This window comes from Canis lupus, chromosome 33, assembly GCF_048164855.1.
Source record: "Canis lupus baileyi chromosome 33, mCanLup2.hap1, whole genome shotgun sequence".
NCBI lineage: Eukaryota > Metazoa > Chordata > Mammalia > Carnivora > Canidae > Canis > Canis lupus.
Window position 1 is genome coordinate 15,669,660 of NC_132870.1, and position 13,792 is coordinate 15,683,451.

The following is a 13,792-nucleotide window of genomic DNA, read 5'->3' on the forward strand; positions in this document are numbered from 1 at the left end:
ATTTTTGATGGTATCCTTTCTAATTAGTATGAGATGGTATCTCAGTGTAGTTTTGATATGCATTTTCCATAATGATTGGTGATGTTGGTTATCTTTTCATGAACTTACTGAACACTTATATTTTCTTAGGAAAAATGTTTGTTCAAATTTTGTCCATTTTTGAACTAGATTATTTTTTGTTGAGTGTTTTTTTAAGATTTTTATTCATTCATGAGAGAGACAGAGAGACACAGAGAGAGAGGCAGAGACACAGGCAGAGGAAGAAGCAGGCTCCATGCAAGGAGCCTGATGTGGGACTCGTTCCTGGGACTCTAGGATCATGCCCTAGGCCAAAGGCAGGTGCTAAACCGCTGAGCCACCAGGGATCCCTATTTTTTGTTGAGTTTTAAGAGTTCTCTGTATATCTGGATATTAATTTATCAGATATATGATTTACAAATATTTTGTGAGTCTCTTGCACACAGTATATAGTTGGATCATTTTTTTTTAAGCCACTTTGCCAAATTGTTTTGACTGGAGAGTTTATAACATTTACATATGAAATAATTACTAAGAAGGGACTTCTGTCATTTTGCTATTTGTTTTCTTTGAGTCTTAGTTTACTGTCTCTCATTTTTTGTATCACCGGCTTCTTTTTTGTGAAGTTGTTTTTTGGGTAACATTTAAAATTTTATATTTTAACATTTAAACATTTAAATTCCTATCTCACTTACTTTTGTGTATGTTCCATAGCTGTTATCTTTGTAGTCACCACATGGATTATACTTAACATCCTAAAGTTATAACAGTCCACTTAAAATTTATACCAGCTGTACTTTAATAATGTATAAACACTCTGTTCCTGTCCTTTGTAACTCCATCCCCAGCTCTTTCAGTTGTTGATGCCACAAAATTACATTTATATTCATTGTGTGTCCCAGAATATAAACTAATATTTTTAAAAAATCTGTTAGTCTCTTAAATTATGTAGAAAACCAAACTTACAATAATACTATCTTCTACACTGATAATTACTTTTTATAAAATATATATTAGTGTCTTAAATTATGTTGAAATTTTAAAAATGGAGTTAAAAATTGTCATTACAATAATGCTGACTTTAATAATTGCCCATGTATTTACCTTTACCATGATATCTATTTCTTCATGTGGCTTTGAGGTGCTTATGACATGTCTTTCATTTCAACCTGCAGGACTCCCTTTTGCTTTTCTTGCAGAGTAGGTCTAATGATAATGAATACTCTCAACGTTTATCTGAGTATATCTTAATTTTTACCTTAATTTTGCCTGCTGAGTCTGTCCTCCAAAAAATCTAATGAGAATGTTGATAATACTATTGAGGATGCCTTGCGTTATGAGTGTGTTCTCTCTTGCTGCTTTCAAGATTTTTTCTCTGTGTGTTTGGCTTTTGAAAGTTTGATTATAATGTTTTTTGGTGAGTCTCTTTGACTCTCTTTGTTGGAGTTCACTGAATTGCTTGGTTGTTTATATCTGTCTTTTACCAAATTTTGGACATTTTAAGCTAATCTTGCCGCAGTTATTCTTTCTTTTCCTTTCTTTCTTTCTTTTCCTTTGAGAATCCCACAATGTGTGTGTTGGTCTTCTTGATGTTGTCTCACAGGTCCCTTAGATTCTGTTCACTTTTCTTCAGTCCTTTTTTTTTTTTCTTTCCTTCTTTTTTTCTCAGACTTGGTAATCTCCATTGTTATATCTTTAAGTTCACTGACTCTTTCTTTTGCCAGCTCTTCGAGTCCTTCTTGGGAATTTTTCATTTCTATTCCTGTACTTTTCAGCTCCAGAATTTGTTTTTGTTTTCTCTTTAGGTTTTTTTTTTTTTTTTTTTTCTCTTTAGGTTTTCAATACCTTTGTTGGTATTGTAATTTGCCCCTCCATTGTTTTCTTGACTTTATTCACATCTTTCTTTAGTTCAGTGATCATCTTTAAGGCAGCTGTTTTAAAATCTTTCTCTAATAGCCCTACCACTAGGTATTTTTTCTGGGATGATTTCTGTTGACTTAAATTTTTCCTTTAGGGCTTCTGAGTGTCTCAGTCATTTAAGCATCTGCCTTCAGCTTAGGTCATGATCTCAAGATCCTGGGATCCAGGCCCACATCAGGCTTCCTGTTCAGTGGGGAGCCTGTTTCTCCCTCTCCCTCTGCCTGCCATTCCCCTTGCTTGTGGTCTCTTTCTCTCTGTCCCTGTCAAATAAATAAATAAAATCTTTAAATTGTTCCATAAAATGGACCATATTTTCCTCTTTTCTTCAAATACCATATGATTTTTTTTGTTGAAAATTGGTTATTCAACCAAAAAATAGAGTAACTCTGAGTAACTCTGAGTCACATTCTCCTTTTTCTTTTTTCTCAGAACTTGTTGTTTTTTGTTTCTGTTTTGTTTTTAATTATTATAGGTCATCTCCCTTTCAAGGATCTGCCTGAAATGTAAATTTAAGGTCTTTTCAGTTCTTGTCCCGACCTGTGTCTTTTTCTAGGCATGTACATTGACATTTTCAATTTTCCTGTATATATAGCTGCTTTTCAATGTCCTGGTTGGTAATTTTGGCTCCCAAAGGAGAAAAAGAATGAATAAAGGGGGAAAATATGAGTGGTGACTCTAAGTCTTTTGGAAGTCCCTTCAGCCAGAGAGGGAGGGGCTTGCAATAGTGAAGGAGAATGCGCAAGAGTGGTTCTCTGTCTCTTTTTCTACCTCAAAATCAGAAGCAACAGTCAGCCATCTGAGCCAGAGCACAGATCCCTTGTGTTTAGAGGGCAGAATTCTTTTTGCCTATCCTGGCTCCCATAAGCTGTATATGCAAGGTGTTCCTAGAAAGGCTTAAAATTATAGCTGCCTACCAAATGGCTAAGAGGTTAAAGATGGTTAGTTTTTACTGTCCTAAAGGCTGAAATTGACCAAAATATACTACAGTTTATCCTCTAAGCCTTTCTTTGGAATTTGTAATCCTTTAATATATTTCAGACTTCCAAAATAGTTACATCAAACAGAATCTACCAATACAATTATTGTCTAGATAGGGAAACAAATTCCTTGTGCTTCCCATTCCACCATCTTCCCAGAATTCTCTGTAAATAGTGATATTTTAAAAAAATATTTATTTATATATTTTGGAGATAGAGCATGTGTGCACATGCCAGTTGGGGCAGGGGCAGAGGGAGAGAATCTTCAAGCAAACTCGACACTTAGCATAAAGTCTTATATGGGGCTCAATCCCATGACCCATGAGATCATGACCTAAGCTGAAACCAAGAGTGAGTCGCTCTACTGACTGTGCCACCCAAGTGCCCCAAGAGTGCTATTTTAATAAAGAAAAAATATAGATTATTAATTTCTCAATATTTAGTGTTCTTTTAAAAATTACCAACAATTCTTATTAGAAGAGCTGATGTGTAATATTTATTCCCCAAACACTAGACTTACATAAAAATGCATAATCTATCCAGGGATGATCTATATTCCAACATAAAATGATTATGTTTAATATTAGCTTCCTATTACCTCCACATGGATGAGTCAGATTCCTTAAGCAGCCTACATTTCCTTTTGCTCCACAGACATCTGGGAAACATAGAGCAAAGTCAGATATTCAAGTGAAAATATCAGTTCATAGGTGCTTTGGGTTTCTGTATAACTTTACAAGAATTCCAAATGAAATAAGAATTCAAATGTCATTGGGGAGTTGGGCTGAGTAAAACGCCTGTCTTCAAATGAAGAACCCCTTCATGAATTTCACTTATCTCACACTGTGATGGAATGTTACTACATAAATTCCAACATAAATCCCTTTGTCTGAAATCATAGGAGATAATCATTGAAAATTTGGATTTTTGGCCTATGATTTGCTCTTACCTTAAGTTACTTTATGATAATATTTTGAGAAAAAATGAAAATATAAAGGTATCTACAATATATTTTTTTCAAAATATTATAATATACTTTCAAGTATTTATGTATAATCATTTTAATGGTTTGCATGTAATTTTATGTCTTTATATCTTTCCACACCATATCCCTAACTAATTCCTTCTGTGATCTTGGCACTATCTTCTTTGAACTGATTATCTATCTTTAAAACAAGAATGATGCTTATGTATAAACTAGATAATTATGGTGGATAAAGTGGAAGTTAATATTGTAATGTACTTCAGACTCAGAAAAAAGTGCTAAGTAATCTTTAGACACTGAGAGATAATGAACCTGTTAGTTTCTATACCTGGTCACAATTTGAATATTACATACCCAAGTAAATTATTAGAGGCCTTTAATATATAAATGACTTTGGCATTGTCATTCTATCAGATTCATTAGTCCCTTAAATGAAAAAAAATCTAATTCCTTAAAAAATGAAAGTCTAGAGATTCGTTCCGAACCCTGCATTTAAGAACATATCGAAGTGCAGTGCATATGTTACCAGAGTCCACTTAACATTCCTCGAAAGTAACTGTAAAAATTGTCATTTAATCTAGTGTTTAAAAATTTACCTCAATTTAATTCATTATATATATGAGGCTATTGAAAAAGAAAAATTAAGCATAAATTTGAGTAAAAATTGTGTAAATACTTGAACTAAACTACTCTTTAAATAGTATAGCATAAATCATTGCGGTAAATATTGCATCTACAAAACTACGCAAAAAATATTATTTGAAGACTTTAAAAAATGTTTTAGAATATTTTATTTATTTATTTATTCATGAGAGTCACACAGAGAGCGAGGAAGAGAGAGAGAGAGACAGAGGGAGAAGCAAGCTTCCTGCAGGGAGCCCAATGTGGGACTCAATCCTAGACCAGGGATCACACCTGAGCTGAAGGCAGACGCTCAACCACTGAGCCACCTAGGTGTCCCTTACTTTTTTTTTTTTTTTTAATGATAGTCACAGAGAGAGAGAGAGAGAGACGAGAGACAGAGAGAGACAGAGACACAGGCAGAGGGAGAAGTAGGCTCCATGCACGAAGAGCCCAATGTGGGACTCGATCCTGGGTCTCCAGGATTGCGCCCTGGGCCAAAGGCAGGTGCTAAACCGTTGCGCCACCCAGGGATCTCCGTCCCTTACTTTTATAAGCTAGTCCTAGTTAATAAAACTTTCTCCAACAAAAGAATTATAAGGTATTTGAGAATTTTAACATTCAAATACAATTTTTATTGTGAAAGTCAAGAAAATAAAAATATTCCTATTATTTGATAATACAGAAATTTATAATAATGAGTATATTGCCATATATTAAGCTCACAATTTTTTTAATAAAATAATTTTTATTGGTGTTCAATTTACCAACATACAGAATAACACCCAGTGCTCATCCCGTCAAGTGTCCCCCTCAGTTTTTTAAGGAAGGTTTGAAACTGAGAGCTGTGAATTCTGTGAGTCATTACTAGCTTTGGATTTGCAAAAGGTTAATTAATCTGAGCCTCATTTTTCATCAGAGGTTTTTCATCAAAACTGAATGACATAATACCAGTTAACCACTTAGTACAGTGCTTATTACTCACACATGTTAATTGCTTTCACTATTATTATTTCAATTATTATGAACTTGATAGAAACACAACAGATTAAAAATGTCTCTGATTCAAGGTAATATTTGCTAATTGTTCATGAATTTGGTGTATATCCAGCATTTCCTTTCCGATATTTAGAGTTATTGTTTTGATTTGCTTCTTTAGTCAGAGTGTGAAGGATTAGATAAGGTAAACTGAGGAAAATACATCTTTTGGTGAAAGGAGAAAGAGTTCTAAAAACCCTACTTCATGCCTGTCAGGATATCAGCACAGAACATATTGGTAATATTTCTGTTGAATGAGAAGGGACTACGGAAAACATTTGTAATACAGAATTAATTTGTGGAAGATATCTCGATGTAATTAGTATTATCTGGACAGATAGTTGTTTATCTGTGTATGTATGTATACATACACACATACTATCTTAATTGTAATAATATTCCACTGAAAGAGTATTCTAGATGCTCAATTAGAGATGCCAAATGGTATAGAAAATGCTTATTTCATTTGCTTACAATTCTGTTCATTTTTCTTGCCGTCTAAAAGTATGGGACACGTTTAACCTTGTTTCTTCCTTGAACTGAGAGCAATTTAAGTAGAGGGTGAAATACAGGGGAAATCTGATTTTTGAAGTGTTTATAATATCTTTTGTGCCTATTTGAAGTGTATGTACAATTTTTACTGACATAGTGTGTATATCATTAATAGATTATATATTTTTATATTAGTAGATGATATATTTTAACAAAAAAGTTTAAAGATCTTTTAATTTGGATATTTGTACAACACACAGCTAATGTATATACAGAGTGCATTATTTAAATAAAAAAAACCCACCTACTTGTGAATAGTAGCATCTAAAACAATGAATATATACAATGATTTAACAAATCTGAATAGCTCTAAAGAACTATAATCCCTACTCTGACCACTCAGTTGTCCCAAAGCAGAGGGTTTTGCTTTTTTTCTTTATTTAACCTCATAAGTTAAATTGTTAATGCCTCTAGGGCAAATGCAATTCATTTTATGTGAAAATAGTCTTATGTTCAAGTTTTGCTTGATTCTTTAATTTTCAGTACTTCATAGCTTATAGTAAATGAATATGATATGTTAATCACCAGAGGTAATGCTAGTTTTTGAGTGTGTATATTTTTACACACAAACATAAGTACATATATAGATGAATGACATGGTGTATTATATATGTAATATATATATACATACATAAATATATCTGACATTATATGTATGTATGTTTTTTCCTAAAGTAAATGCTTGAAATGAAAAAGAAAGCATAATCTGGAAGAAATAGCTCCAAATTTGAAACTACCAAACCTAAATTCCTTCTCCATTCCTTATAACTTTTGGCTGTGTAATTTTGTTCAAATCACTTAAACTCTTTTCACTATATTTTCTGAAGAAATGGAGTTTGTGTATACCACCTTTAAGATTTATTTCAGCTATAAGTCTATGAAATCTCCAGTTGCCCAGTTCCATTGTCAACTTTAATATGTTCTGATTCAACATGTAATAGATTTCAACTGCCTTGTCGGCAAATTATTTGTTAAGAAACAAAGAGGCTTGATTTTAATTATCTGTGTTGAGGGAAGGATATTTTGAGGGGTGGTTTGCTGGATGCATGGATGTATGGGAAAGAAAAAAGAGAAGAGGAAAACATGCACAGAGGGCAAAGCCAAGAGAGTATATTCTGTTGCCTCAAAGAAAAATAAAGAGTCATTTCATAGGCACTTTTGAAAAGTTTATTCCTTTTTTTAAAAAGATTTATTTATTTATTTATTTATTTATTTATTTATTTGAGACACCGAGAGAGAGGCAGAGACAGAGGCAGGAGGAAGAAGCAGGCTCCATGCAGGGAGCCCGATATGGGACCTGATCCCGGATTCTGGGATCATGCCCTGAGCCAAAGGCAGACACTCAACCGCTGAGCCACCCAGGTGTCTGCTTTCAATTTTTAGAATTATTTATTTTAAAGTTTTTTTTTTGTAATTAGTTATATGAAATGTGATATACAGATCTAAGAATCCCAACTGTAGAAAAATTTCAAGACATATATCAAAACATTTCTCAATATTTTTAGGGAAAACTCTGAGCGAGATGAAGACATTTTCCTCCATTATCTTACCAGCTGAACAATGTTTCCTCCACTTGCCGCTTATATGTATAAGAAAAAAATTAAATATTCAAACTAAAAATACAAGTGCATGATTAATACCTTGCTGAATAATTTGAGTATTCTGGAGTCATGATAATGCCTGTGATAATAAATTCACTGGCAAGTACATTAGAAAGTCTACTTTTATTTTAATTTAGAGTTAGTTGTAACTCAATTTTTTACTCCTGTCTTTGAATCTAGTTATCCTGTTTTATAATATTGTGTCCAACCAAACATAAACAAAGACTTATCAATTACTATTTCTTGACTATCTAATATATCCAGTGCCCTGTTATACACTGAAAGTATAAAAATACTTTTATATATTTTATATAGTTGCTATAATTTCTATGCTAGTGAGACAAGCATCCATCCATCCATGATGGAGACAATACCCTGAATAAAGGCTTGAGGGTAAAAATGCTTCTAAGCTTAATTTCTTAAAGCTTCTAATGTTTTTGAGAATTATGGTAAAAAAGCTTCTAAGCTTTAATTTCTTAAACCTTCTAATGTTTTTGAGAATTATGGAGTTGATCAGGTTAGTTGCTTCTAATAATGTTTGATTTAGCAAACATATTTGTAAATATTAATTTGTGTAAAATAATTTTATAGTATAAAATACTGACTTGTACAGAACACTCTACACAACAAGCAAAAAAGATGACATCAGGGTAGTTTTAACATTACCATAAACTGTAATTCTTTACTTTCTAAGATATAAGAAGACAAGTAAACATGATGTAGCTTGTATTTAAAAACATATATGTGAGATGCATTGGTGACTCGGTTGGTTAAGTGCCCAACTATTTTTTTTTTTTTTTTTTTTTTAAGTGCCCAACTATTAATTTCAGCTCAGGTCATGATCTCAGGGTTGTTGGATCAAGCTCCAAGATGGTCTTCATGCTAAGTCTGCCTGGGATTCCATCTCTCTTCACTCTGCCTCTCCCCCTTACATGCTTTTTCTCTCTCTCTTTCTCTCTCTCTCTCTCTAAGTAATTTTTTTAGAATCTCTTTTTAAAATATTTTATTTATTTATTCATGAGACACACAGAGAGAGGCAGAAACATAGGCAGAGGGAGAAGCAGGCTTCCTGTGAGGAGTCTGATGCGGGATGCGATCCAGGACCCCGGGGTCATGACCTGAGCCAAAGGCAGGTGCTCAACCACTGAGGCACCCAGGCATCCCTAAAAATAAATAAAATAATTAAAAACATAATAAAACATGTATGCACCTGGCTTGTGTATGTCACTCTCTTTGTATAAGGATAAGAAAAGCCTTTATCCCCCCTCATGGATGGAACAGATCATCAGTCCCTATAATGGACATGACTGATTACAAATTGGTATAATGGGAATATTTAGGAGGTGTTTCTTATCTGCTTTAGTGCTTGGTTATTCTTCCTTCCATTTTGACCAGTGTGAATTGTAGTGTATAATCTGCTGATCACGTTGTGTGTGTGTGTGTGTGTTAAGTGGTGGAAGAATTATTTCATCCTCACAATAAGTTTAATCTGCATTTCTCCTCAAGGTTGTAAAATTAAACTAAAAAAAAAAACTAAACTAAAAACTAAAAAAGAAATAAAGGTCATAAAAATAGCTGGGAAAGAACAAGATGCTGCGACATCATGTTAACTCTATAGTTAGGAATGTTGCATTTGAGGAACTTTATAAATTTCAGAAAAAGCAAATCTAAGATATTTGATACCAGATTAGGCTGGTAATATATGTGTATAGATAGAAAGGATAAGGAGATGGCATTCCTATGCTACTGAAAGTGCATGAAATAAGAAAAGAACCATTTTTGTGAGGTTCTGCCTGTGGATCTCACTGAGCTGTTTTCAAAATACTTGTGCTTAATACAAAATGCTGCATATACTCTTTTGGTTAAAAGCCAAATCTAAGATGCGATTTTATAGGTAAAGGAAAAAGTAAACAAGTAACTGGATCTGAAGTGTTAATAGTATTTCTTGTTGTTTGGTTATACTCTGTACAGTAAGATGAAACGTTTCTTCTCTGTACTTCCTGCTGTTTGCAGAAAGATGAACTGCTTCTTTTGTGTGTTTCCTTCAGTGTATCCTAATTCAGCATGGAATGACTAAGTCGCTATCATTTCTATAGGTTTCATATATATATATATATGATTTTATTTTATTTATTCATGAGAGAGAGAGATGCAGAGACACAGTCAGAGGGAGAAGCAGGTTCCATGTAGAGAGCCTGCCGTGGGACTTGATCCCGGGTCTCCACGCCCTGGAGTGAAGGCGGCGCTAAACCGCTGAGCCACCCAGGCTGCCCTATATTTTGATTATATTAATAAAATATTAAAATACCCTGACTGGGCACCTGGGTGGCTCAGTTAATTAAGCATCTGCCTTCAGCTCAGATCATGATCCCAAAGTCTTGGTATCAAGCCCTGAGTCGGGCCCTCTCCTCAGTGCGGAGCCTGCTCTCCCTCTGCCTTTGCCTGGCAGTCCACCTACTTGTGCACTCTCTCTCTTTCTCTCTCTGTCAAATAAACAAATAAAACAAAATAAAAATCCTGACTAATAGATATATAATAATATAATTAAGGAATACTTTATATATCAATTTAAAAAATTATTCGTCCTTTCCCATGCTCTTAGCCTCAGCAGATAAAGTATACTTAGGAAATAGAAAGCAAGGGCTTGAAGAGGCTGTTCAAAGTTAGTAAAATCCATACAAATTTATAAAAGAGCAGAGACAAAAGAAAGCTAGGTTCACACAAAAAGCCTGTTAGACACTCTGCCTTCTCTAGTGAAAGTTAATAATTGTCTCCCCATCCTGAGGCCACCTAAGATGAAGAGGCAAAAGTAACCTGCCACACTTGTCAGAAATGGACAAAGTTCATCCTTGCTTTATCATGTATTGACTATAATAATGCATGTTTAATATCATGATCTGTCTTTCATTAGAAGGCTTTGGGCTTCAGTCATAAATGCATAAAATCAGCAGAAGTGTCATATAAAATGTCTGCTTCTATGTATACATATGAGTATAGATATAAACATATGTATATTTGTGTCTGTATATATAGCTTATGTCTATCTTTCTATATGTGTGTACATAGTACCTGTATTGTATTTACATATGGAAAAAATACATTTTAATAAACACAATTTTATTTTTGTATTTACACACTACAAAGAATATTATAATCAAGAACAATATTATGTGTAGGGAGATACGTATGTGGATATGTATGTGTAGTCATTTCTTTATTGTGTTATTGACCCTGGGATGTATGTCTTTTTTTACCCAGAGGAAATTCATTTCGTTCACTCAAAAAGGCAAAAAGTACATTGTCCCAGTATTTATATTTTAAAAATAGACAATTTAAAAATGTGTTCCTGCTTAGAACTAGCAGAATCAGAACGAACACAAATAAAGCATATGTGGCCATATGGGAAAGAATCTCCCAGATTTTCAATGAAGCCCTCATAAAATACTTTTATTTCCTATGGGTAGAATTTCTGAAAGGCACTATCCTATAATGATTTAGAGCAGACATTGGAGTCAAGACTCTGGCCCTTGTTCCTTTGAAATATTCCTTGCACTGAAACTTAATTTTCATAACTGTATGTATATATAGTAGTATGTGTATCACATAATAATTTTAAGGATTGAATGAGATTCTGCAGTATAGAAAAATGATTATTAGAAAATGTTAAGTACTGTTTGGATTACAGCATTTAAAAATAAGAAAACGCTAAGATTTATCGAAAATTTACTATTCAGTTAGCAAAATTTATTTACATTTTACATGGATAATCTTACTTAATGCAGTTAATAACCCTTACAGATAGATACTATTATTAGATTTTACAGATGATGAATTGAGGGTTTAGAATTTGAATCCCATGTTCAAGATCCTATGCTTAACAAGCGGCGGTCAGAATTTGAAATCAATTTACTCCTAGAATGTGTTTAACCAATACCCTGCTGACATGCAATCATTCAAATAGAAGTTAGCCACAACTCTTATCATCATTATTATTGTATGTGAGTGTACAGGCCATAATTATCCACTAGGATTTTTGTTAATTCTTCATGGAGTATTTCCCAAATTACCTCTCTCAAAGGCTTGTATGTGTCTAAATTTTCTATAAATATTATTAAATTTGCTACCATAAAAGATACTTAAGCCCTTGTTCAAAATAAAAAGAAAGGAAGTAAAAAGAAAAATGAAAAATAAGTTAAGATCACAATAGAAGTCTGATTTCCTTTACACTGTGTGAATGGCTCTCAAGAAGTTTCCTGATTTTATCTCCTATTATTTAGAAAAATATTCTTCAAACTATGAACTCCTAAAGATACCATGATACGAAACATCTAAAGTATTAGCCACTTTGTTCTGCAAAAGCTTTTTGGACTTACATTGTCTTTCAAAGCTTTTCCTGAAATAACACTTTGATGTACTATTCATCATTTCCATTTGGAAGAAGTAACTACATTCCTGCTTAGCTATTACACTGCTTCCAGTACAGTGTGTTTCAGTAATAAATAAAATGCATGCTTTAAGTGGAAGTATACATTTTTCAAATATATATGTCTCTGGCATATTTCCAGAAAGTATGACAGGATGTTTATGTTATTGTTTAATGGCAACACTCACTTCTTTCTAGGAGCAATTTTTGATGAATCTGCCAAAAAGGATGATGAGGTGTTTCGCACAGCAGTTGGTGACCTCAACCAGAATGAAGAGATTTTACAAACTGAAAAAATCACATTTTCGGTGACATTTGTTGATGGAAGCAACCCTTTCCAAGCAGTTCAAGAAGGTAAGGTCTAACAGCAGTTCAGTTTTTATTTTGTTTGTGTTTTGGTTCAATTTAAATGGCGATAAAATTAGATTTGTAAAAGGCCATCAACATGGACGTCATTTTTGCATCTTTGCTGCATTGCTTTTCTTCAACAATGCTTTTTGTAGATGTTAATCCTGAATTCTGCTTCTGAAGGGGCAGGGTGTGGAAAGTTGTTTTAATTGAAGTATATGTGACAATGAACATAGTATTTCCAGGAAAAGCTTTATAATATTTTATGACCGCAGTGTACATTAAGTACTCCTTAAAACTATGACTTTCTATCTAAATTTTTAGCTTTGACTTTTTTGAGATAATGGCCACCTTGAGTGTCCTTACAACATATGATGGCATTTTCAGTGTATTCATGACAAATGCATTGGTGGAAAGAAAACTTGTAGGCACTACATGCAAATCAAAGATTTAGCACTGGGGTAATTTTTATACTCTCTACAGTATGCCAAATATTAAAGCATTTGCCTCCATTCTCTCTGTATAGTTGAGTGAACTTACATTTTTCATAGGGACAAATCATACAAATACAGATAATTTTTATTATACTGGAATGGTCATTTGTATGAATGAAAGTTTTGATTGAAAGATTTACGAGTAATAGAATTTTATTTTTGATGCTCTAATTCTAATGAAATAGCCTTTTGATTGGCAAAGCACTCATTGTTCATGAAATTATTTGCTGCTAATCTAGTTTATGTTTTATTGTGACAATGTATTTAGACTAAAGATACCAATACAAAGTTTAGTCAAATGAAGCACTTGTTTCATTAAAAAAATTAAAGCAGGTTTGGCAGAAGAAAAGACAGACAAAATATTAAAAGTACTAAAGTTTGGCAGGAAAGTTTTAGAGACAAATATTGAAAGGATAAGGAAAATAAATATAAATGTTTTTGAAAATATAAAGAAGAAAAAGCCTTTCATCTAATGTTGCATCTGCATGATATACAGGAAACCTTTACTGGAATATGCTTTTGGCCAGTAGCATTGGCTACTGTTGAACTTATTTATATTTACTTGTGTCAGTAAAAGAACACGTAGAATGATGCGATGTAATGAATTTTCCTTCTTAATAACTTGATTGAGTGAAGAAGTATTATTTTATTGAAATGAATAGAAGCGTTTTAGTAAGAGATACTTTTGCAAAGAATATGATGCTTATTATGATAGAGAATCTTGATATTTGATAATATATGCCAATTTAAAAAGTTTAATGAAAAAGTTTAATAAAGACATCTAGTTATTTTTATTTTAAAATAAAATTGTTATG

At 33.0% G+C, this 13,792-nt stretch overlaps 1 protein-coding gene across 3 annotated transcripts in view; it reads left to right on the forward strand.

Annotated features, from left to right (window-relative positions):
* The window catches only part of GRID2 (glutamate ionotropic receptor delta type subunit 2), a 1,466,011-nt gene that overhangs the window by 291,222 nt on the left and 1,160,997 nt on the right, over positions 1-13,792 (forward strand). For all 3 annotated transcript variants that reach the window (XM_072810836.1, XM_072810835.1, XM_072810834.1), the window contains exon 2: positions 12,334-12,489. In XM_072810836.1, coding sequence (XP_072666937.1) covers positions 12,334-12,489 — 156 coding nt within the window. The remainder of the gene's footprint in view (positions 1-12,333; positions 12,490-13,792) is intronic.